The sequence below is a fragment of the Heloderma suspectum genome, chromosome 4 (genome assembly GCF_057233095.1).
Source record: "Heloderma suspectum isolate Gila_16-S chromosome 4, 16-S_ref, whole genome shotgun sequence".
Lineage (NCBI taxonomy): Eukaryota > Metazoa > Chordata > Lepidosauria > Squamata > Helodermatidae > Heloderma > Heloderma suspectum.
The window spans coordinates 86,972,370-86,996,906 of record NC_139461.1 but is presented as its reverse complement, the minus strand read 5'-3'; the positions used below and the strand labels follow the sequence as shown (position 1 = coordinate 86,996,906).

At 43.8% G+C, this 24,537-nt stretch overlaps 2 protein-coding genes across 32 annotated transcripts in view; one reads left to right on the top strand and one right to left on the bottom strand.

The window, feature by feature from the left end:
- Positions 1 to 1,774, top strand: part of PTPN2 (protein tyrosine phosphatase non-receptor type 2) — a 32,332-nt gene extending 30,558 nt beyond the window's left edge. For all 4 annotated transcript variants that reach the window (XR_014790158.1, XR_014790159.1, XM_084849892.1 and 1 more), the window contains one exon: positions 1,437 to 1,774. Coding sequence is in view for 2 of the 4 variants with exons in the window: in XM_084849892.1 (XP_084706018.1) it covers positions 1,437 to 1,458 (22 nt within the window). In the remaining 2 variants the exon portion in view is untranslated. The remainder of the gene's footprint in view (positions 1 to 1,436) is intronic.
- On the bottom strand, positions 1,649 to 24,480 carry PSMG2 (proteasome assembly chaperone 2). Of its 28 annotated transcripts, XM_084849901.1 has the most exons (9): positions 24,096 to 24,266; positions 23,364 to 23,476; positions 22,103 to 22,215; positions 21,130 to 21,301; positions 19,592 to 19,650; positions 18,328 to 18,446; positions 16,759 to 16,932; positions 4,604 to 4,724; positions 3,680 to 3,978 (listed from the first exon to the last, which is right to left on the bottom strand). In XM_084849901.1, exons 3-9 carry the CDS (start codon positions 22,109 to 22,111, stop codon positions 3,883 to 3,885), a joined length of 750 nt encoding a protein of 249 aa, XP_084706027.1. In that variant the 5' UTR covers positions 22,112 to 22,215; positions 23,364 to 23,476; positions 24,096 to 24,266; the 3' UTR covers positions 3,680 to 3,882. The 28 variants fall into 28 exon arrangements, 25 of the variants coding, with proteins under 25 accessions (XP_084706035.1, XP_084706027.1, XP_084706029.1 ...); XR_014790160.1 differs by lacking the exons at positions 22,103 to 22,215; positions 23,364 to 23,476 and adding an exon at positions 5,069 to 5,244 and having other exon boundaries at positions 16,746 to 16,932; XR_014790161.1 differs by lacking the exons at positions 22,103 to 22,215; positions 23,364 to 23,476 and adding an exon at positions 5,069 to 5,244 and having other exon boundaries at positions 3,680 to 3,975; positions 16,746 to 16,932.
- Between the last annotated feature and the right edge of the window lie 57 nt (positions 24,481 to 24,537).

The following is a 24,537-nucleotide window of genomic DNA, read 5'->3' as shown; positions in this document are numbered from 1 at the left end:
TTGGTTCACATTTCTGAGTATTAAGCCTAATTATGATTGTCCAACCTCTCCCAATGTGTCAGGCTGCTGTGGAAGAAGCATTTGCAGAGAACAGCAGGCCTGGCTAGTATTTGGTAGTGTAGCTGCTTTGCTAGAGACGAATGGTCTTGTAGGGGGAAAGGAAGTTGGTTCTATCCTGAAGTGGGTAGTGACCCTAACAAAACTGGAGATCCTGGTTCATTTACCCCATCTTTCTAGGTTTTGCAATTCTTTTAGTAGCTGTGTATGTTGTCCAGGCTCCTGCCTTTTTCTGTCAGCTAGTCTCTTCCATCTCTGGTCCTCACCTCTGGAGGTTGTTAATCAAGTATCACTAAATGACAGATTAACTGTACTGTTTTTCTGCCTTGAAAAGTGTAATCATTGAACATTCAGCTCGGGATTTGCTCTTGTAATTTAAACAAAGTTATTCAAGTTACTCCTTGTAAGCCACTATCAATTCAGTATCAAGATTACTAAACATTTTTAAAAACACGTGCCTGCTTCTCAATGCTAATGCAAAGGCTGGTATCTTGATTCTCCATATTTGCTCTTGCCCCTGTAATAGTCATGGTAACACTAAGCTTTTCATTTAGCTTTCATTTCTAAGATATGATCACTGACATTGCAGGAGAATAAACCATTATTAGTACACTTCCATTCCACAATCCACTTTTCTTTTAATTAAAGTACACTTGGGGTTTATCTTAGAGGGAAAATAGTTGGTAAACTACCTTGTTTTCTCCTCATTCAAGAGAGACATTAATGGAAGCATGGGTGTTATAGTGCCTTCTCATAACAAGTTGAAAGGTATTTTCTTTAGGGCAGGGAATACATATGCACGTGCATATATAACATACAACATACCCTATGTTACTACTGCAGGAACTGATCAATATCAGTAAGGCCTTCATTTAACTTTCAGAAAACATGAGGGTTTTTGCAATTGCCGTAGAACTGTAAATATGTGCTTTTATTCCAAGAAGCAGCCCTACACATTTCAACCATGAATATGGGCCTTCCTCAGGAGCTAGGGTTTTTTTTTAAAAAAATAATATATATATATATACACACACACACACGCATGCTGAGATCTCTTAGAGATAAGTCTCCAAGACGAATCCTGTGAGTGCAAGATGAATCCAGTTGCAGGATTCATCTTGGAGACTACCTTTTTCAGAGATCTCTGCAGGCATTTATATAAATAAAACTAACTCCTGAAGAAGACTCGGGGCCAAAACATGTAGGGCTTCTTGTTGGAATAAAACCACATATATTTTCAGCATCCTGAGTCTTCATCTCTTTATTCCATTGGATCACTTTGGATGTTCTCCCATTTTGTTTTGCAGTGAAACTAAAACTTTAGCATTATACATCTGCATATACTGAACCTGTTACTCTTTTACATTGTGTGTCTGTAGGCCGAGAGTGACCGACACCTAACCACCAAGACTTGTGAATATTCTGCAGCTATAATTACACACAACTGGCCTGCAAAACAGGACATCACTCCTCTTCAGGAACAAAAGTGAGGTCTGAGCAATACCCAGGTGGCCTCATAAATATCTGTTTACAACGTAAACAACCAGGGAATGAAGTACATCACCAGCAAGAGACTTTGCAAAATAATTTGTCTTAAGTGTTTTAAGCTTGTATCAACTGTAGAAAGGTGTAAGAGATAACATTAGAAAGTACATTGTACTGCCATTCTTACTGTATTTTTATACTTTTGGCAGCATTAAATATTTTTTTTAATTGACATACTGTTGTTTGTATTTTTCCCTACCTCCAAGAAGGCTACTGGTACTACTTTTGAGAAATTTGATTCCTCAAACTTCCTGGTATAATTTATTAGGGCATAAGTAGCATGGACTATCTCTACTACCCATGGTTAACTGCTTACTGTCCTTTAGATATGTGTATTCACAATTGTAGGTTCTTCAGAGTAAAAGATTTACTGCCACAGTCCAATAAATGTCTAGTGTTGCTATTGCTGACCACTTGTCCTTCAGTATATAAAGTTAACAATTCATACACAGTAACTTATAATTCTGAATGGGAAGACTAATTTTTAAAAATACTTTTTGGTGGGGCCTCAAATCTGTTGACAGTAAAAATATCAAACTGAAAATAATGAAATTAAGCCAGCTTTTTAAAAGTCATAAGAAAAAGAGTAAAGGCTCGGTGAAAGAGGTCACACCTCTCTCTGAAGAGAAAAAGTTTCCATCTATTGGAACCATTACTGTTGTAAAGATGGACAAAACCTGTTGAGTGGGCCTTCAAATTGGTGAGCAGTCCAAATTGGTGAGATAAAATATCCGGTGGTCCTTATACTTCAGGAACATGTTTCTTGAAACACTGTATCAAGCAGAACATAATCATATGATTATACACAATCAAGACAGAAGGTGCAAGATCTAAACAGTGTTGACTACAGGGAAAATCTGCACTAAACTGCTTAGGTTTATTATAATGTAAAAAGAAAACGTAGTAGGAGAGCAAGGCTGGCTAAGTGATGCAATTCTGACTGGGTTATACCCTGATAGGTCAAACTTGTATTAGAAATTAGGGAAGCAGTATGAGTACTAATTTTTTTAAATCAGAATTACAACCACGTATTCGAATCAGTCTTTGCTTAAGAGGTAGAAAGATTCCTATTCTTTAGAAATAACTAATGTTAGATGTAAAAATATACTGCAGCTCCTACTGCATAAAAATGCATTGGAATGACAGGGTGCGTGGGACAGTAAATGTGTCACCAAAATAAAACTTGTACATTTCACACATGAACAACAAGATATGGCAATGTGGAATGGTCCGGTTCACTGTTCCAGTCAGTCATGCTCAACCCCATGATCCTCTCCTGCCTGGTTTTCTTACCCCAATCAGTTGGCATTCCTTAGCTACTAAGCAAACTCAGTCCTCACAGGACTGTTTGGGTAGGTGGGCTTTTTTTCCCTTCATGTTTTTTGGGGGTACTTCTGGACATTTTCAGGCTTCATCTAGTCTGCTGATATGTTCCTGTTGTGCATGGATGGTACTAACCTCTGAACATCTGAAGGAGAGCTAATGACAACTTTGGTCTGAGTACAGTCTCAGCTAGTATCTACATAACTCAGCTAGATTTAAGAAAAATATTTTCCTTTGAATAATTGAGCTGCCTACAGAAGAGCAGCTGGCTTTCAGCATGTAAAGTTTGGACACTACAACCATAAAGAAACTTTGACACTGTAGATGCTTGAGCATTTTCCTGCTCTTGCACGATACAGCTTTGTGCATGTAACAGATCTTTGTATATACTGTATAAGCGACCTCATATTTCAAGCCCCCACTCAACAAGACTGAGCCTGGTCAAATATGATAGCCCATGATCTCCTTAATCAGCTCCATTACTTTGTGCCAGAATTTACAAGATACCACCCCATGATTCAATGTCCCCCCCTCCTTTCCAACAAGCCCATGACCCCTTTACATGTGTCAAGTCTGAACATATGTTACTTACCTCATACTAACGTGCCAAGGAATGGGAAAAGGTATACTTTTCCAACTCGGTGCTCCTAATTACAATCTGGATTTTCCTTAATTGCATTGGGAAGGCCAGAATTATTTAAATATCTGAATTATACTGAAAAAAAGCCTTGAACGTCTCAATAGTTAAAACCAGAAACTTGCAAATTGATTTATTTAACACATTTTCCATTTTTACAGTTCTATGATATAATTTTCTTTAGCTTGTCACAGTATCTTAAAATACTGGTGGCAATAAATCATGGCCATTTAGTTTCATACATGCTGTTGTTGCTCATTTCAGAATCCAAATGCGAAAACTTAGATTTTATACAAGTGGGCTATAAAAAACTATGAGATTTAAAACAGTGCAGGCGGGAGTCCACTGCCAAAGAGTAGTTTCCAAGAACTTGGTATTTTCCATCTGGAACATTTAACTGAAGAACTGCCACTCTGCTGATTTCAAAAATATAAGTTATTTTCAAACAGTAGAATTACATTAACCCAAATAAATGCCTTTGTATACTCTTGCATCAAGGAGGTTCTGCAAATACCAGTTAGCCTATGCTAGCCATTTTCAAAATGTTGTGATGAACTTTGCAGTGCCTAAATAAGGAGATCATTCATAGCAGAGAGGTTTCCCTGAGAGATAACTTGCCCATGACTACAAATCTTTCCTCAGCAATATGCAGCTTGCAGTGTGTCCTAGGGCCACAATCAAGTTGTCAGGCCTGCAAGCCTGGCAAGTACCTCACACAGAAATAAGCATGCACCCTAGAACATGCCGCAGAATCATCTGTAATAAACAGGATTCTTAGGAAAACTGATGTGGAACAAACTTCAGAAGTTTGAAAACCACTGATCTAGGCAATTCATCAAAGCCTCATTCCTGCCTCACTATGCACAAATGATAGTATTCTCAATTAGCAACTAGCCAGCCCTAGTTATCACTGTCTTTGGAAACATGCCGTATTCGTTGCCCTTTCAATAATATTCATACATTGAAATATTACAGTTTCACTTTAGAGCAATCTCCCCAAACTAAAAAACCTACCGTTTGCCATGGATCAAACACACTTACTTGGTTTACAGTCAGTTGGAGCCATTCATTAAGGTAGTCAGCAAGGGCATGGGCATCTGGAATATTGTCCCCCTCTGAGCAGAACTTCAGCAAAACTACCATTGGAATTCCTTTTGAACAACTGGAATAAAAGTGATACCAATGACATAACTAAACAGAAGATTTCTGTACAAACATTCTTGATTTCCTTTGGGCTGGAATTCTTAGGATTTCTCCTAAAATGAAGCAAGGGGGCAGTACTTTATTTGGCACAATTAATATATATTGTGTTACACTAATGTACACGACTTTTAGCTCAACACCAATAACATTTCCTGGCACAATATTGCTCTAGAGGTGACTTAACGCTAGCACAACATAATTTACACTGGCACTAATGCCAAACTGGATATTGCCCAAAGAAAAAGCCTGGTTAGATTAACCCAACATTTTCCCTTAAGGCAAATTACCAAGTTTATTAATTACATTTGCATCCTGCACCTTCACCACAGAGTCCAAGGCCCCCCACCCAGTGAACTTCATTGCTCAGAGGGGTTTTCAACCTGGGTCTAGGCAATCCAGCACACTCTTCGTTACAGCAGGTTGACTCTTAGAAAACAATCAAGATAATCACTGGAATGTTGAGAACTGTGGTGCTCTGCCTGGAATTTTAAGCATACAAAAGGACCAAGACAAGTGGATAATAGTAGAAGGCATGGTATATTAGGGGAGGAGGCTCCAAGAGACTTTATAAGGTTTGGGGATAACAGTTGGCCTGAGGATAGGAACAGGATGACAAAGACCACTGGGAGGAGCTCATAAAGTAGCACCTATGTTAAAATTAGCTCCTCCGGTTTATCCAATCTGACATTCTAAAGCTGGAGTACAAAGCATCATCCATGCAAACACAAAGCAAAAAAGTGATTTTGTTTGAAGAGACACAATGATTTAAGAAATCAACCACCATTAAGGCACACTATGGAAACAGAAAAAGCAACCCCTTAGGATTAGGCTCTTTAGAGCAAAACTTTACCAGTTAAGTTCAGCAGACAAGCTAGTTTTTTAACACAGAAACTTGTTAGTGAGTAGAGCCATCTCCACTTAAAATTGCTGCCTCTACTGTTTATCACCATTATGGAATTTGGCAAATTAAGAGAGCTTTTATCATGCTTCCACACATAAGCATTTTCATGCACGCACCACAATGTTTCAGTATTGTTTGAGGGCCACATGAAGACTCTTTTCAATCCACACTAATCCAGAATGTGTTAGCGCATATTAAGATTTCAACAAGGGCAACTCACAAAACCCAAAGAAATTCTATGCCTCCATGTTGTGCTACTGTTTCAAACACTTGTGATTTAGCAATTAGTTATGCTAACAAGAGGAAGGAAAGCCTTACAGTCCATATTAGGCTCTCTTTCAAACCAAGACTGAGAGGGAGGTCAGTTAATTGCTATTTTTACAGATAGGGAACTGAACCTGTCAGAAACTTGTGAAAACCCACATCATGAACCTATGGCACAGTTGGGACTTGGACCCAGATCCAAGTCATTATCCATGAAAATATATAAGGAGAAAATATATAAGGAGAAGCCACCACCACCGGGGAAGAGGCGTGCCTGCTGCTGCTGGGCCTGCTGCTGCTGCCGCTGCCACCACCACCACCAGGCCTTCCCTGTGGACTTCTGCCTGGCGGACCGCCAGTCCCTGCAGGACCAGGCCCCCAGGTACCGAGCCAGCTGTGCTGCTCCATCTGCCCCTCCCTGGAGGGGCTACATAAGCTGGCTGGCTGAGGTGGCCTGGGAGAGCCAGGGCCTGCAGGAGAAGCCACCACCACCACCACCAGGGGAGTGCCTGCCGCTGCTGGGCCTGCTGCTGCTGCCGCCGCCGCCGCCGCCACCACCACCACCACCACCACCACCACCACCACCACGACGACCAGGCCTCCCTGTGGACTCCTGCCTGGCATTATTTTTAATGGGATTTTTAATTGTTTTTTGTTTTGTTTTGTTTTTCTGGGGGATTTTGTTGTGTTTTTAGGGGTGGGTAGCCTGCCTGATAGGCATGAGCGAGGGGGCATGTGTCCACCTGATGGAGGCAGTGGGGGGAGCGTTGGGGGCCAGAACATACCGAGGCTGGGCAGCAGGCGCTGGCGGAGCGCTAGGGGCAGGCCATGCCAGGTAAGGGGAACAAGGGAGAGATGTGTAATATCTGTCCCCTGCTCCGGGCCTGTCCAGAGCCAAAGGATGGTTGGGGGAGGCGTGACCCCATCTTCTGGCCTTCGTTCGCTGCTCTGCAATGCCAGGTCTGTTACCCAGAAAACCTCCCTCATCCATGACATGATCCTGGATGAGGGTGCAGACCTGGCATGTATTACGGAGACCTGGTTGGCCGAGGCTGCTGCTCCAACCCTTGCAGCCATGTGTCCAGCTGGATTTTCGTATGCACAGCAGCCGAGGGCTGGGGATAGGGGAAAGGGAGTGGCTGTTATCTACCGAGAGTCCTTGGTCTTCACCAGACCCCCTCTCCGAGAGACCAAGGTTGCTGAGTGCATGTACTGGAGGTTGGGCCCGAAGGGCAGTCTGGGGATTCTGCTCGTGTACCGTCCACCCCGCTGCATGACTGACTCCCTGGCCGAGGTGCTTGAGGTGGTCTCTGATGTGCGTGTACAGTCCCCTAACTTATTGGTGTTGGGGGACTTCAACGTACATTCCGAGGCCATCCTCACAGGAGCACCTCGGGACTTCATGGAGACCATGGCCTCCTAGGAGCTGCACCATATTCTAACTGGGCCCACCCATGTAGCCGGTCATGCACTAGACCTTGTGTTTGTTTCTGGAGAAGCGGGGAGTGATCTGGAAGTCGGGGGTATATCCACCACCCCCTTGTCATGGTCAGATCACTATCTGGTGACGTTGGACTTCTCGGTTCCACAACCCCTCCGCAGGGGTGGAGGACCCATTAAAATGGTCCGCCCCAGGCGTCTTATGGATCCAAATGGATTCCTGAACGCACTTGGGGATTCTCTGGGGCACGCCAACGGCCACTTGGTCGAGACCCTAGTGGGTGGCTGGAATGCCGCAATCACTGGGGCATTAGATCGGGTGGCTCCGAAACGCCCTCTCCCCCTGAACAGGGCTCGGACTGCACCATGGTTCAATCCGCGGTTACGAGCTCTGAAACAGGAGGTGAGACGGCTAGAGCGCCGGTGGCAGAAGTCTCGCTCCAAAGACGATCAGACACGGGCTAGAGCTGTATCTTCAGCCTATCACGTGGCGGTGAAGGCAGCAAAAAAGGAATATTATGCTGCCTCCATCGCGACTGCAGAGTGCTGTCCCAGGAGGCTGTTCCAAGTGGTCTGGAGCCTGGTCGGTCCTGTGGCTCCGGAATCACTGGAGCATTCTAAGGCCTCCTGTGAGGCCTTGGCAAGGCACTTTACAGATAAAATTGATCAGATTAGGTGTGTTACTCTGCACGCTGTGGATACAGTTAGTAAGCAAGAGGCGGCCTGTGGCAAACCAGTTTTGTGGGATCAGTTCCAGCTTCTTCCTCCTGATGAAGTGGACAAGGTGCTTTCATCTGTATGGCCGACCACCTGCTTACTTGATCCTTGCCTGTAGCAGCCATATCGGGGGTCAGACTAAGTAGCCTCATGCAGTCTCATGCTTCACGTTCTTGCTGAGCTCTTTCTCCTTTGAATATATTGTTGTAAGCTGATGAGACACAGGAATTCCTTATCTTGTCAAAGGTCATACAGCTGTATATCGTGTTCTCTGCTGTTCTCTTCTGTTCTCTCCTTATCATGGCTACCCTATAACCCAGTTCTTGTATTATAAACAATAGTGCTAAGAGAAGAAATGTTGAGGATTGCAACCCCATGCGGGAGGGAGAGGAGGAGCCGTTTCATATATGTCACAATGTCTATAAAACCAATGTGCTAATGTAAATCGGGGCTTCTGGCTCTTTGGAAACGATTCCAGCCTTAAGCCCGCGCGTTAAATAAAGAATCTCTTTTTCCTTCACTCCGTGGTCTCTCTGACTCTGGGTTCTGCAACATAAATGGTGCCGTGACTCGGATGTGGCAGGCTCTGAGCCAGACAGGTGGCAGTTGCCTGCTCTTGATCGCCGCACCGGGAAGACGAGCTCGGCGCATGCCTCCCTTTCTTGGTGCCACCGACCTTTTTGTCGAGTGAATGGGAGAAAGCCTGCGCCGGGACCGCCCAAACGGCAGCAAGCGGCAAGAGAACCTTGGGAAGCGGAGGAAGGAACTTGAGCCCTGCCTGTATCGCAACTGCAATTGAGTTGAAACCCACATTGGAAGCCTTCAGGAGAAAGGCAAGTATATGGGAAAAAGAGGGCCCCGCCTTTAGGGAGAAAGGCCACTGGGCAGAAAAAAAGAGGGCCCCGCCTTATGAAGAAGGTCAGTGTTGGTGGTATACGTATACAAAAGAACCTACTCCTTGCGGGTAGAAGGGGGGCCTGATCACCCCCCCGAGTGGGCGCCAGTACCCAGCACGCCAGTACTCAGTAGGAAGCTGAGGAAGCTGAGGAAGCCGTTTTCCGCTCTGGTAAAAAGTGGGAAAAGTGGGTGGCAGGGACATATGGATGTAGTGGAGAGATTGATGATTGTGTGAGTGGCTACTGCGGTTTCTGAAGCATACCATTGACCGTCCGGGTGCCCAGGCCAGTAGCAAAGTGCGTGGTGTGAAAAATCCTCTTGTGTCGGCCAGTGAGACCCCTTACTCACTGACCAATTCCCATTCCCTAATTGTGTCTGTCTTCAATTTAAGAGGGAGGCTATGGGTGGTGGGGGAAGCAAACCTTGCACCCCCTTGAGATGTATGTCAAACAAAGAAGGAAAAAGGTTTTTTTAAAAAGATTCAGAATAGAAAGAGAAAAAAGCAAAAAGCTCAAGGTCGAGCTGAGAGGAAAAAAAAACAAGATCTGAGGCTGTTAATTAGAAAAATGTTGCAGGACAGTCTGGCTTTTAACAAAGCGTGGGAGCGTGAGAGTGTAAGGCCGAAGAAGTAGCTGTTAGCCTAGCGCGCCGAGAGAGGGGGGGCAGGAAAATTGCCCACAACGTTCTGAGTTGTTCATCATCACCTCGCCTAATTGAGATAAAATCCCTAAAAAATGGAAACTGAAAATGAAGACCCAGAAGATGAAGGCAAAATAGAAAATAAAGGTGAAGAATCAGCCCCCAGAGCACAGGCTAGACCCCTCTTCGAGTGAAAAGTGTGCCATAAGACTGTCCCAAAGCAGAATGAAGCGGAAAGACCATGTTGAAGATCTCTGTCAAGGTAACCGTGTTTAGCTTTGAACTGTGTTAAAATTGCATAGAGCCTGTAGCTACTGACCATCAGCTATATGATTTCTGAAGAGCGTAACCATTAAGCTTTTGCCGTGGGATTCCCTGCAATGAAGAAATCTCACTGATTTGAGTGTCCAGTGTTACACTGCCTAAGTGTGTGCTGAAGAGACCGAGAAACCAGACAGCATGTTCCTGGCCAAGCCAAAATCGCTCTACTACCATGCTCCTGAAAGCTGCAATAAACTGTGTAAGCTGGGAGACCCAACCTGATTGAGAAGAAAAGAAGATATTGGAGCAACTGTCTTAAAAAACAATGAGATCTGTGTAGCTGGCTGGCTGACGCTGTCAGTGATGTTACAACTTTAAATTAAGACTGTTTTCCTGTTTGAGACCCCAGCGAAGAAAGCTGAACCGAGTTATTTGTTGCCCCTGCCAAAGCAAGAATTTGGCTGCCCTGTACCTCATCGTGTCCTGTTTTAAGCTTGGGATTTACAAATACAAACAAACTGAGAAGCTTGCCTTTAAAGTCCTGCAAATCACCCCACCGCCTCCCCGAAGATTAATGGCTGCTTGAAAAATGCAAGTATAAGGCGATGCCCATCACCCCCCAGCGTCCTGAGTTTCGGCACTCAGTGTTTCAGTGCTTTCGTGTACCAGGTTAGAAGGAAAAAAAAAAAAGACTAAGTTTTTAAAATGTCTGTGAGAGAACCTGACAGAAGTAAAATAAAATTTACAGAGGAGTTGCCCAAGTTAAAGTGTCATGGCTAGAGAGCTGAGCTGTGCCGCTCTGTTTAGACACAGGCCTTGCTAAAAAGTTAAAGGCCCTTGTCTGTCAGAAGGGGTGTAGGGCCACACTTTCCCTTTTTAAACTAATGCAAAAGTGGAGAGCCTTTGCTGGAAACATCGCATCTTCATTGCCCAGAGCCGTCTCTGTTTGCTTCCATCAATGTCTGGGCTTTTTAGAGACACTCTGCACATGGACTAAAATTTTAAATTGTCAAAGACTTGCCATGGACAGTGCTATGAAGCTTTTGATAAACTTGAACTCTCATCGCTGTGGACCGTGTGTCTGTGTTTGTAGTCAGCTCAGTGTACAGCAGGCTGAGTTTGATTTATAACTTTTAAATTTCCTTCTGCCAGAACTCATGCAGCATAGAGTTGCCAATGCAAAAATGGTGACCTAGAACTCTGCGTGTGTGGGTATGCCCGTCCCTTGATTTTAATGAGCCCTGAGCTTTCAGCCAGAAGAGCAGTATAATTGCTGGATCTGCTCCATCATGCCTTACCATGCAAAAAGTGCTTTCCATTCATTGTGTTAAATTGCAAAAAAAGTTTGTTGTGTATATTTTATGATTTCTTAAATATCATGAAATATATGTGATATTTGCAAATTAGTGTTAGTTGCAACTCCAAATAATACTAAGTGTGGTTCCCGATGGATAACAAGGAGAAAAGACAGAGGCAAGTAGAAAAGAAGCGTGGCCATAGTTGCCCCCAGGGTAAATTAAAAGCAGCTGATTGTGCCTGGAGCTTATTACCTGGGGTAAAGTAGCCACAATAATGTAATAGTTCTTTAAGATAAAGAAAATGTAACTAGAAGGAGAAGAAGAGCCTATCCCAAATGTGTGTCATTGAGACTAGTGTAAGGCAGAAAGGTTTAAGTAAGTGAGTTTAACTTGAAAAAGACAAATAAAGAAACAAGGCTGGTGCATGGAGCAGAAAGTTTTGTGTAAAAAGTTTGAAACATGATCTGCAATACAGGCAGATCAGCAAAGAAAAAGAAAGCAAAAGAAAGAGAAAAAATTTGTCTTCCCATACTAATAAATAAAAGTGTTATCAAGCACTTTGAGAAGCGAAATTGTTTACAGGAAGCTGTGCCTGAGAACCAAACACTTCTAGCCTATGCTGAAAATGCTTGCTAGTGTTGTGCTGCCTCATGGGTAACATGTATAGTATAAAAACCCATTTAGCCCAATAGCTCGTGGTTCAGAGAAGCTGTCTGATCCAACAATTAAGTACGCCTGTGTGCTGTAAGTTACCCAATAAAGTCTCCTTGTAAATAAATCTCCCCCTCGCTGGAATCCCAAAACACAAGTTGGGCTAGAGCGCCTCACCCAGTATCAAACCCTGCTGTTAGAAGCCATGAAAGCAGGTATGAAAAAGTCAATTAATATGACCAAAGTGTTTAAAGTGCTGCAAGGTGCCACCGAGGCCCCAGAGCGTACTTGGAGCGTCTTTCAGATGCCTATCGCCAGTACACCTCCCTCGACCCAGAGGCCCAAGAAGACGTAAACGAAAAAAGAAAAGAAGAAGACCCGGCAGAGGCAGAAGATTCTTAAAAAAGAACCAGTGTGCCCAGTGTGGACAAGATGGACATTAGTGGCATGAATGCCCAAATAAAATAAATCAAATACACAAAGGAAAAAAACAAAGGGGCCAGAATGGCCGAAGAGGGAGACAGCTTGAGAAGGGCCGTGACATTGACTGTGAGGGGCCGTGACGCTGACTTCATAATTGACACTGGAGCAGCATCAAAAGCAATCAAACGTTAGCCTTAAACAAGAAGACCAAACACTGAACAAAGTTCTTCAAGCCCAGCGTCGCTTTGTCTTAAAAAATAAGCCCCCAATTCCCATCACAGAAGTTCATCCTTTCCAACCAAGAGTTAAAGTATGAGTTAAAGAGGGAAAAATAACCCTTTGACTCCCAGATGGAGAGAACTGAGAACTGTCATACTTTCCACCCCCGCAGCTATGAAAGCAGCTGGAGTTAAACCCTAGATACATTGGACACGAGTCAAGAGAGCGAGAGGGGGAAAGTAGACTATAAACAGAAATCCTGAAAATCCTTTAAAAATCATTCTGAAAAAGCAGTAAGAAGAGTCAGGCTAGACCTTACTGTGGACATACCGGGAAACTGTCCCCCTGCGTACGGTCAGACCTGCAACTGGAGAATTGAAGAAGGGGACTAGACCCTACTGCAGCTTGCCAGGTGAATAGCTGCCCAGCGTACGGTCAGATCCCAAAGAAGATCAAACATGCGTATTGTAGTGTTAGTAGTGTTGCATTGTGTTTCCTTAATAAGGTGCAAAAGGGGGGTCTGCCCCTGGAAAAAAAAGTTTGTCCCAGTGATTTGCTGATAATTACTGGCTCCACCTGGCTAACATCACGAAAATAAAACATTTTTGTTTGCCAAGAGGTATACCTGCAAACAGGCTTATTAGCTCTTGCCTAATACCTGTCTGTAGACATCCTGGGAACATTCAAAAAGATACCATGTTAAGAGTTTATGGTGTAAGTTTAACTTATTCCCAAAATGCTAATTGGGGCGTAGTTGCAAAGATCCTACCCCCTACAGAGTTCACTCTATGCACCCCCATCGTTGCTGAAACAAATGCTACGTGTGCACGAATGCTTAATTGTCAAAAATTTTCCAGAAAATATAAAGCTATCCCTGGCCCCCTTCCACTGAAATAAAATTCAAAACATATCTTTTAATAATGCCCACATACTTTTGCCTCATGGATGGTTTTAGACATGTAGTTCCCGCACTTGGTCATTCATTCCTGCCAACTTGTCTAATAACCACCCATGTTGCCTCAGCTGCCAATTAAATTGGTGCCAATTCTTCCCCTGTAGCCCGAGAAAATCCGTCAACGGCAGCCTCGAGCACTCCAACTAACTAAAAATTGTAATAAATAAAAATAGTCATGTGCAGTTATATTTTGACTCAGAAAAATTGGCCTTAACAATGTCACTGGTTAAGGTTCCAGGTTTAGCCTTGGCTGATGGTCTGGAAATCAACCGGTTAGCTTGCAGCTTAGCCAAAAGCATAAATGCCACCTCACAAGCATTGTCATTGTTAAATAAAGAGTTGCGTGATCTAAGAGGTGCAGTTCTAGAAAATAAAGCTGGTATAGATTACCTCTTCCTTCTTCATCATTTAAGTTGTGAGACACACCAAAAGCTCTGTTGTTTTAACTTAACTGATAATGGCAATGCTGTAGATGAACAGATCAACAAGCTGCACAATATAGTAGCTAACAAAACAATAAGACAAAACAATTAGCTAAATTAGTTAACCCCTTGGCTTCCAGATCTTAGCTAGCTTAAAAGCGTTGTTCATCCTAATTCTACCAGTGTTGTTCATAGAGATACTGTTATGTCTCTGCTTTCCTTGTCTTATGAGCTGTTTAACCAATCTGTTTTATGTCTCAGCTAATAAAACTGCTGCCCTCTACGCTTTAATAGCCCAACAAGAGGCTAAGTAATATGTATGTCACAAAAAGCTTTGTATAGTTATCAAAAATGCTATAATTGCAATAAAATTATGCATTTAAGGGGGGAATGTAGCAGCCATATCGGGGGTCAGACTAAGTAGCCTCATGCAGTCTCATGCTTCACGTTCTTGCTGAGCTCTTTCTCCTTTGAATATATTGTTGTAAGCTGATGAGACACAGGAATTCCTTATCTTGTCAAAGGTCATACAGCTGTATATCGTGTTCTCTGCTGTTCTCTTCTGTTCTCTCCTTATCATGGCTACCCTATAACCCAGTTCTTGTATTATAAACAATAGTGCTAAGAGAAGAAATGTTGAGGATTGCAACCCCATGCGGGAGGGAGAGGAGGAGCCGTTTCATATATGTCACAATGTCTATAAAACCAATGTGCTAATGTAAATCGGGGCTTCTGGCTCTTTGGAAATGATTCCAGCCTTAAGCCCGCGCGTTAAATAAAGAATCTCTTTTTCCTTCACTCCGTGGTCTCTCCGACTCTGGGTTCTGCAACAGCCCATCTTGGCTCATTATGGGCTGCAGAGAGGGACTGGGTGAGGGGATCAGGGCGGTGGTGAATGCCTCCCTTGAGGAGGGAGTGATGCCATCAGCACTCAAGGAGGCAGTGATAAGACTGCTCTTAAAGAAGCCCTCCTTGGATCCTCAAGTTCTGAACAACTTTCGCTCAGTCTCAAATCTGCCATTTTGGGGCAAGGTGATTGAGCGGGTGGTGGCGGTGCAGTTGAAGGCACACTTGGAAGAAACTGATTATCTAGACCCATTCCAGTCGGGCTTCAGACTTGGGCATGGGACAGAAACGGCCTTGGTCGCCTTGGTAGATGATATGAGGAGGGCTCTGGATAGGGGTGAATGCTCCTTCCTTGTTCTCCTCGACCTCTCAGCAGCTTTTGATACCGTTGACCACGGTATCCTCCTGGACCGCCTGAAGGGGTTGGGCATTGGAGACACTGTATTGTGGTGGTTCCGGTCCTTCCTCTCCGGCAGGTACCAGAGGGTAGCACTGGGAGAGGAGGTTTCGGACCTGTGGCCACTTACTTGTGGGGTGCCACAGGGTTCCATCCTCTCCCCGATGCTATTTAACATCTATGTGAAGCCGCTGGGGGCTATCATCAGGAGGTTTGGGGTGCAGTGTCATCAATATGCGGAGGACACGCAGCTCTACCTCTCATTCAAATCTTCACCAAGGTTGGCTGTAGAATCCCTGTCCAAATGTCTGGAGACGGTGAGTGGCTGGATGGGGAGGAATAAGCTGAAGCTGAACCCTGACAAGACTGAGGTACTTTTGGTGGGAGACAAGAGGAGGCTAGGGGATGTTGACCTGGTGTTGAATGGGGTACGGCTACCCTTGAAAGACCAGGTCCGCAGCCTGGGGGTCATTTTGGACTCCCAGCTGTCCATGGAGGCTCAGGTGTCAGCTGTGAGCCAGACAGCGCTGTATCAACTCCATCTGATACGGCGGCTGCGCCCCTTCCTTCCCGACCATCTGCTCCCATTGGTAGTACATGCCCTGGTCTCCTCTCGTTTAGACTACTGTAATGCGCTCTACGTGGGGTTACCCTTGAAGACGGTTCGGAAGCTGCAGCTGGTACAGAATGCAGCGGCTCGCCTGATTAAAGGCAGCGAGATCACATCACTCCAGTGCTGAAGGAGTTGCACTGGTTACCAGTTGTTTTCCGGGCCAAATTCAAGGTGTTGGTTTTGACCTTTAAAACCCTATATGGTTCCGGCCCAGCCTATCTTAAGGAGGGCCTCCAACAGCACCAGACAGGCCGCTTAACAAGATCAGCCTCGGATGGCCTTCTCTCTGTCCCATCAGCCAGGACAGCTAGACTGGTGGGGACGAGGGGGAGGGCCTTTTCTGTGGTGGCCCCCGCTCTGTGGAACTCCCTCCCTAGGGAACTCCGTCATGCCCCCTCTTTAATGAGCTTCCGTCGTGCATTAAAAATGTGGTTGTTCAGGCAGGCATTTGGGGTGGGTTAGGGTATTTTAGAAAATGTTTTTATTGTAGAATTTTATTGTTTTAAACTGTTTTATTGTATGTTGTCCATTGCCCAGAGTGGCTGGGTGACCAGCCAGATGGGCGATTAATAAATTTAATAATAAATAAAATAAAAAAATAAATTTCTTGGAAGTAACGCCCACTACAATCAAGATGGAATCTACTGCTACTGAGAATCAGAGTGGAATCACCATCCAGAGTGGAACCACCATCCATAAAACACCATTGGCACATACCAAATACATTCATTTTGAAATCCAACACTGGGACCCAAAGGGCTACTTCAGATGTGCCCAAGGGGTTCGACATGCCCAGTGGGATTCTGGATGTCCATCGACCCCCACAATGTCATTTCATGAATTACATGTAAAATTCAAAAGGGGTTGTCAAACAAAATGGGGTGCTATTATTTGAGAAACACAATGCTCCACTGGGCATGCAGATCTAGTTGTGTGATTCTTTGAATCTAGGCCAAAGTACTTTAAGAACTATTCAGACCTACCTATTCAACATAGAACTTTTTTTAAAATGGTAATTTTCAATATTAATCCTTTACCGTCTTCACCAACCTCTCAGTGAACAATAGTTTTGTGATACCACCTCCTGGAATGTGGAACACTTTTTCATCATCATTTACTCCAGGAAAAGCTGCTATTTGCTCCAGTTCTCTGCCACTCAGCCTCTCCATTACATTGCCAATTGTTTTCTCAACAGCAGAAGAAAGCAAGTATCGCAGTGAGGTACTGTCAATAAACCATAAGATATACATAGGTTTTTTGCAACTTGTATTTGTGACTTAATTTGATTAGTAGGCTGAAATACACCTAGCAAGAAGCCAGCAAAAATAGGAAGAAACACACTTGTTAACACAACAATATTTGCCTTACATGACAAAAGGGCAAAGGAATTTCACATATACTCACTAGCTAGCAATATGCATATACAGCAGGAAAAATAGCTCTAGCCAGTTAGAATTCCAGTTAAATTAAGATCAAATGCAGTGAAAGACAGGAATTTCATTGCAGGGATGGCCACGATATGATTAGCCTGGGATCTTGTTTTGTAGCCTTGCACCATTATTTATAACCTGCGCTTTTCTCACAGAGTTAAAGTAGCTAAGGGTGCAATCCTATCAACTGAAACCTCATGGAAGGCCCCAAACCTGGAGCTGTCTGATCATCCAATGCAGGGCCGGAGGAGCAGCGGAAGTGATCTTCATCTCCCCATTCTCCCACCCTGCAGGTTTTGCTAGAGCCCTTTGGGCTGGAAGAGGCTCAGGATAACTTCTATCCTGGCCTCTTTGATCTCCTCTCTGCCCACTGGAACACCCTTTATCTGACCTCAGAGGGCAGCCAGTGTGTTTCTTTCCATGCTGGCTACAAAGGGGGCGGGGGGGGGGGTGTCAGATCTCCGACTCCCCATTCCAAGGTCAGAACACTGTCTCTGACCTTGGAAGGGGGAATCCAGACAATCCTATGGTCCCTGGGACACTCACTCAAGGACCACAGGATTGCTTTCTAAATGATTTTTTGTATATTTCATAAAAGAACAAATTAAAACACAGCACTAAAATACACCTTTGATTATTCATCACAAACACATTAGTCCAAATAAGAAAGTTCTCACATTGTATCTGGAAGACTCAGGCCTGGGACTGACCTATCTCAAGAGTTCATTGTTCAAAAGAATCACACAGCTACTGCTAAGAAGACCTTACATACACGCATAACACATTGCACTTATAACTGCCTTCTGGACAGCAGACTTAGAGTAGACCCACTGAAATAAATGAGACTTTAGTCTTGGCAAAATTTAGTCTCATTTCAATGGGTCTACTCTAAGTATGGCTAAATCTGGATCTATCCGAATGCATGGTGTGGGATATATATTTAGTGAAGCTAAATTGATAATAAACCCAACCACCACTAAATTAAAACCTAGATTATAAATGGAAAAGACCATCCAGACTACAGACGTAAGAGCTAAACTAAGACTAAAACTTGTATTGCTGCTTGTGTGTGTGCATGTGTGTTTAACTGCAAGCCACTTAGGACAACATCTGTCAGAAAGTGGCTAAGAAAATTAAAACAAATGCATAAAACACCATGCACATAATGACAAAATTCACACAGACATACCCATGAAGCTGTTGATCATTACGTTGGTAAGCATGAGTGCTGGACAAAAGAACAATTTTGGAAAATCCGCAACTTTTCACCCAGGATAGTAGCGTTTGACAGAAGGGTCTATATTTATTCTTTGGACATCAAGGTGGGAAAACAACAGGTTAGAACTCTGCATGAAATAATCATGTAAATTCTTCAGTGCTTTTAACATTTTGGAATTTTTACAATTACTTAACCAAAATGGGGGGAGGGGGACTATTAGTTTCTTTGCAGGCTTTAAAAAAATAAAGACTATTTTGACTGATGAAGGTATCTTCCAAAGCAGGGGGTAGCACACTGGTGCCTCAAGCACACTGGTGCCTGTTAACTTAAGAACCCCAGTGGTGCCCTCCAGACCCCCTTGCACTCCCACCCCACACACCTACCTCTCCCTCATCCCTGCACAACTTCCCAGGTCTCTGTCTGGGATTCCCCCCCCCCCCCACACACACACACACCTCACCACTGCCAAAGCCCTAACAAGGAAGAAGAAAGTCAACAGATCAGGACCAATCCAGGGCAAGGGCTGGGGAAGGTCTCCAAGGCAGGGTGGTGGTGAAGAAGGTATGCAGGGGGTGGGGGTGGGGAGGTGAGAGAAAAGAGAGAAGCCAGGGAAGGGGAGGGGCAAGAAAAGTATGACTCCAGGGAGAGGGGACAGAAAAGTCAAATTCCAGGGACAATTCCTGAAAAAGTGGACTGTGAGGCACCATGGAATAGGCCCTTAAGTCAACAAAACACAGGTTTTCTTTTTGTGTTGGCATCGTCAGTTATTTACATTCAACATTCCAGAAATCTAGAGCAATTTAAGGTTGCAATCCTATACTCATTTATCTGAGTGTAAGTTCTACTGCACTCAACAGGGCTTACTTTTGAGTAGACATGTATAGGATTGCACTTCACATGTGTCAATGTTCAAACATCACTGTATAGTGATCTAAAAAGTGAGTCAAAGTTGATAGTCATCAATTTGAACTTTTATTATGCATTAGGCTATGATGGGTCAATCTTTTGGACAGCCCATGCAACAAAAATGGCACTCACTTTAAATTATGGTGTTATTTGTTAACATATTGAAAGTTTGCCAGGCTCTGGGTAGAGTTTTTTTTTAACAAATGTTTTATCTTCCATTATTTAAATGCATTTGGACCTTTCCTAGATACAGCGATTGGGTAATCAAAATTATCCTATGAACAATTTGAAGTGCTATAATGTGAATACCTCCAACGAACATACGCACCTTTATGAATGGTGATCTGATCTGTAGAACCACCAACTCTTTAGAAGGCACTGCATACACTAAAAGAAGTAATACAAAACAATGGGCTGGTTCACATGATCAAACAGCCCACTATGGATTGTTTAAGCCACAGTGAGCTGCGGGGCATGCCAGCCAATATTTTGCATATCCAACCCCCAACTGGGGGCTGTCATTGCATCCAAACATGGCCTCCGTGGTTATGCAAAGGTTAAACAACCTTCACATAACTCTACAATAGACCACGGGTTGTTTAATCTTCGCATAACCTCCACCAGACAGGTTTGCACAACATGACAACCCACGGTTGGGGGCTTAATATGCAAAATACTAGCTGGCAGGTGCCACAGCTCACCATGGCTTAAACAACCCACGATGAGCTGTTTTGATCATGCAAGGCAGGTCAATATATCAAGAACAACATTAAATTACATTTAATTTATCATACTATAGACGATTCTGGACATTTTAAGATGGATCAGCACATGTTCTACAGTTATGTCTTTATTGCATTTTGACAATGTGATGAACAGAAAAAAGAATAACCATTTGTTTGAGACTTAACACACTAAAACAAAGCAGTCTCAGATCATCATAGCAATGTCCAGTAAAACAAAAGACAATTTTATTTTATATGCTTTCACACAGCTACCAAGATTCCTGAAGCCTTCCCATTCTAATGTATGATTCTGAGCCTTGGGGTCAGTAGTATCAGGGATTTTGTACTAATTATCTAGAAGACTTGTGAGGGAGGGGGCACTTATGCCCAAACACACAATTGTTTTCCTGATTAACAAGTATGCTTGTGAAAGACTGAGCTTTAAAAAGTGTAGTTTGTGATCCCAAATTAACTTCATCTCTCTCCTAAACCAACTTGTCACCTTTACTTAGTCTGGAAACTGTGATTGGCATTGAACACAAAGTACAGTACGTCATCATCCAAAGTCACCCTACTTTCCTTAAGATTCTTTAAAATTTAGGCAGTGTTATTTACACATATTTGTAAGAACTATTAGCTGCTCACTGCAACCTCATTTCTACATACCTCATCTTTCAGTGAAGATTGGCTAGCGAAATGGCTTACAACTTAAACAATGCTCCTTGGTTACTTCATAGTGCAGTTCAGCTTCAAGAGCTACTTCTACAATGAGCTTCACCTGGAAGAACTTCAATGTACACACAAAGAGCCAGATGAGAGGTTTAAAAATCTCTTCACATGGAGCAGCTTGAGCAACCTCAGCATGGAGCCATATGAATGCACTCCCAATTACAAGCGTTACTTCCCGGTGAGTATTGTGACTGAAAACTGCATTGCTGCACCCACATTAATTAATTAATGCTATAAAACATCAGGAAACAGGCCAGATGCTATTTCTCTACCTGGGGCTGCTCTGCAGAAGAAGATGGTCAAATGTCTGAACTGATCCTAAGGAGTAGGTGTCTCTAGAGCATATTGTAGAACTGGAGCCTAAATCAACACTGAAGAGCGTCTTGGCTAGACTGTGTTTTACGGTACATACCTTCAGCATTTATACATAGTTCCGTTGCATTCTCTTCTGTTGTTGCATATGGATTATTTCCAATCATGGGCACAAGACAATCAGTATAAAAGTAACCAACTTTGGACATGCCTAGTGTAGAAATGACTAAATCTACAGCCAACTGGCCAACATTCCCCACTGATACAGCTGGCTGAAATGACATAACACACACATACAAGTTACATTTTCTCAAAAAGGTTGCATACACAAAAACATAATGGAAGAAACGTGGTGACAAGACTGAAAAAACTGAAGGAACGAGAGTTTCTCAATATATGCTTTAAAAATATTTTTTAAACTACTAGTAAAAGCACTTTTACCAGTATACAAAGAGTAAAGGCTAAAAATATATTTATGTAGCCTTAATCCATTGTGAATGTGGCTAAACATATAATTTTGCAATGCTGGAAATCTAAGGAAACTCCAATAACGCTGGACTTGGGACAAAAGAAAAAATGCATATAATATTTATGAAACCCTGAATAAGTATGATTAGATCTTGAAGACATTTTTAGAGCTGTTTGAATAAGAGACCAAAGATGCTACATTAGATCCTTTGACTGTGACCCTTATCTGGCCTAGCTTCCCCCTCAACACTTTCTTATTTATGGGGCTAACCATGCGGCCGAGGCTTGGTCAGGTACAATGAGAGAGCATGTGACCCAGACTGGTTTCTCATATGAATTCCTTTTATCAAAGGGTTATTATGTAGCCATATCGCTCATAAAGCAGAGGATTAGCAGATATACCGTGGCAAATTGCTAAGTTGGCCAATTGGCCAAGGTGGCTAATTGCAGGTCAAATAAATTATATGCTTGGTTGCCAGCGACATTCAACCAGGCGGCACAATATCTGGCACACCCATGTCCCTATTCATTATGGGTTCTTATTACAAAATGCTGATGGAATAGTATTCCCTTGAAGGAAGTAGAGGGAAGATTTCATAATGTACCCAGGTCATGTCAGCTTTGTCCGTTCGGTTGCAAGACAATAGAAGATCAAATTCACTTTCTGCTAGAGTGTGCTAAATACGATAACTTGAGATTCAAATATATTCTTCCACTCCTAAAGAAAAAGAGGTTGGAAACATCAAGGGATAAGGTGCTTACGTTATTAATTGGATCGGACTATTATGTTGCTTTTAGAATGGCAAAATATATTAATTCTGCTTTGAAAGTGAGACAAGGGGCTTCGAATTCAAACCGGCAAATTGTGCTTAGTTCAAGGTAAGATAAGATTAAATGGTTTGGTCTTAGGTTTTAAATATTAAATTTTAAGGGTTGTTGAATTTCTGGAGGTAACCAGTAGTTGTTTTTTTAATTTAAATATGTTTCAGCTGTACAGCCTGTTTCATTGTTTTGCAAATGACTGGTTGTCAATGCAATAAAAATTGAATTGAATTGATTTATGGGGCAGAGGAGAGACTGTGGAGATCCATAGGAAAGAGAATAGACCTGTTAATTTTATAACTGTAATTTTATTGCAAATTTAAAGCATTAATAACATTTAGAAATTATATTTAAAACTAGTGAGGGTTTAACACAGGGCTCTTTCAGCCCAAGGGTCGAATTCCATTTTGCAGAATCTCCTGGGGGCCATGTACCAGAGGTAGGTGGGGCAAAAGACAATAGGGGTGGGGCCAAAAATACCAGCATATTTTAGCTTAAAGCTCTTACTGCCAGTAGCTAAGCCTTAAGGGAGGCATTTTCAGCCTTTTAGAATGGGGAAAAACTGCACAAAAGCCAGGGAACCACCAAATAATTGGGAGGGAAAGGGTGTGGAATCTGCAGCTCGAGGGGTGCCTCTGAGTATGTTCTGGATGCTAGTCAGTAGCGTAGCTAGGGCTGGACCTTGGAGGTGAAGTCCAGGGCCTCCCAGCCAAGTCCCCCCCCCATGCCCCTCCAGAGAACAGTGGGTGATGAGGGCTTCAGGGTATCAGAAACAAGCTCTATTTTATCCCTGTAGTCATGATTGTGCTATAATTTAAGTGAGCTTGAAATGCAAAACTGCACACACCAAGTTTTTTAAAAATCAGGGTTGGAAACTTTCTAACATGCAAGGAATGTAGAAGCAGTTGTAAAGCATGGAATGGCGGTTGGGGATGGGGAGAGAAATGCAAGTTGTGTGCTTCACCACTGAAGTAATACACAAGGCTGATTAAAGCCCTCACCCCCCACCCCCCCAAGACCATTCAGTCCAGGGTCTAAAATTACCTATCTGCACCACTGGTACTAAACGCCTGTTCAGTAGAAACAGAATGAATTTTCTTGCTTTCCTTCTCCCTTCCCATGCCTTTTCCTTTTGGATCATATATCAACTTATGAACCTGAGGGTAGCAACGGTATTTATTTTTTTTTTTAAGTCTTTACAGCAGATAGAAAGTTTTAGGCATTTTTTAAAATAAGCAATACGTTATTGGCTACATAGACAATGTAGAAAACCCAATCAAGGAATTTTGTATCGTCGGTTTTGTAGTTTTAAACGTAAAATAAAAATTAAGGACTGCCACCCTCATACTTAACATATTTAACTGGTGAGACCGAAGCTGTTTTCGTTCCCCGTCTCTCGCGGCCTAATCCACTTTGCCCCTTCTGTGCCCTCTCCTAGTGCCCCCCCCCGGGTTGTATCTAAGGTCAGTCTAACTTAAGGCCCACTCATTTCAATGGGCCTACTCTAAGTATTGCTGACACTGGCTACAACCTCCTGGTGCCGCCACTGTCACGGCCCCTCGCTCAGGAGCTGCCCTCCGACCATCCCGCAGCCCCTTTTTCGCACACACGCCCGCCTCCCGCTCCGGAGCCCACGTACGTCGTGAGGCAGAGTTCCCGCCCACCGGCTCCCCGTTCCGCGATTGACTGACGCACGCTGCGGCACTCGCGGGTTGCCCGGGCAACGCCCGAAGTTCGGGCCTGCAGCGGCGTGCGCAGAAAAGGAGCGTTTGTTACCATAAGGAGCGTGAAGCCTTGGAAGGCAGGGCGCGCGCAGCCATCACAAGAAACGAACATCCCGTCCCTCAGGAAGGGCCCCCAGTTCCCACGACCCAGCGGCGTACAGAAAAGCGAGGGCCGCAGCAGGAGGAGGGCAATTTCGCCGCCTTCGGCGGTCCTTTCTCTCTCACCGGCACGAGAGGGGCGTGAGGTAACGCCTGTCTCAATTTCACCTTTCGCGCAGCGGCCCCACTGAAAGCCACCTAATGGGCCCAACACGGTAACCTCGCGAAGAGCGTGTACTTGCGGGACGGGGGCTAGGAGCGAGGAGGGGAGTGAACCCGGCATCTCCCATCAGGCGGTCGCTCCGGACAGCCTTTGCCTCGTGCCATTTTGAAAGCCCGTTGGGAGGGGAGGCCGCTGCCCGGCTGTGGGTGGGGCCGCCAGTTGCTGGTTGGCT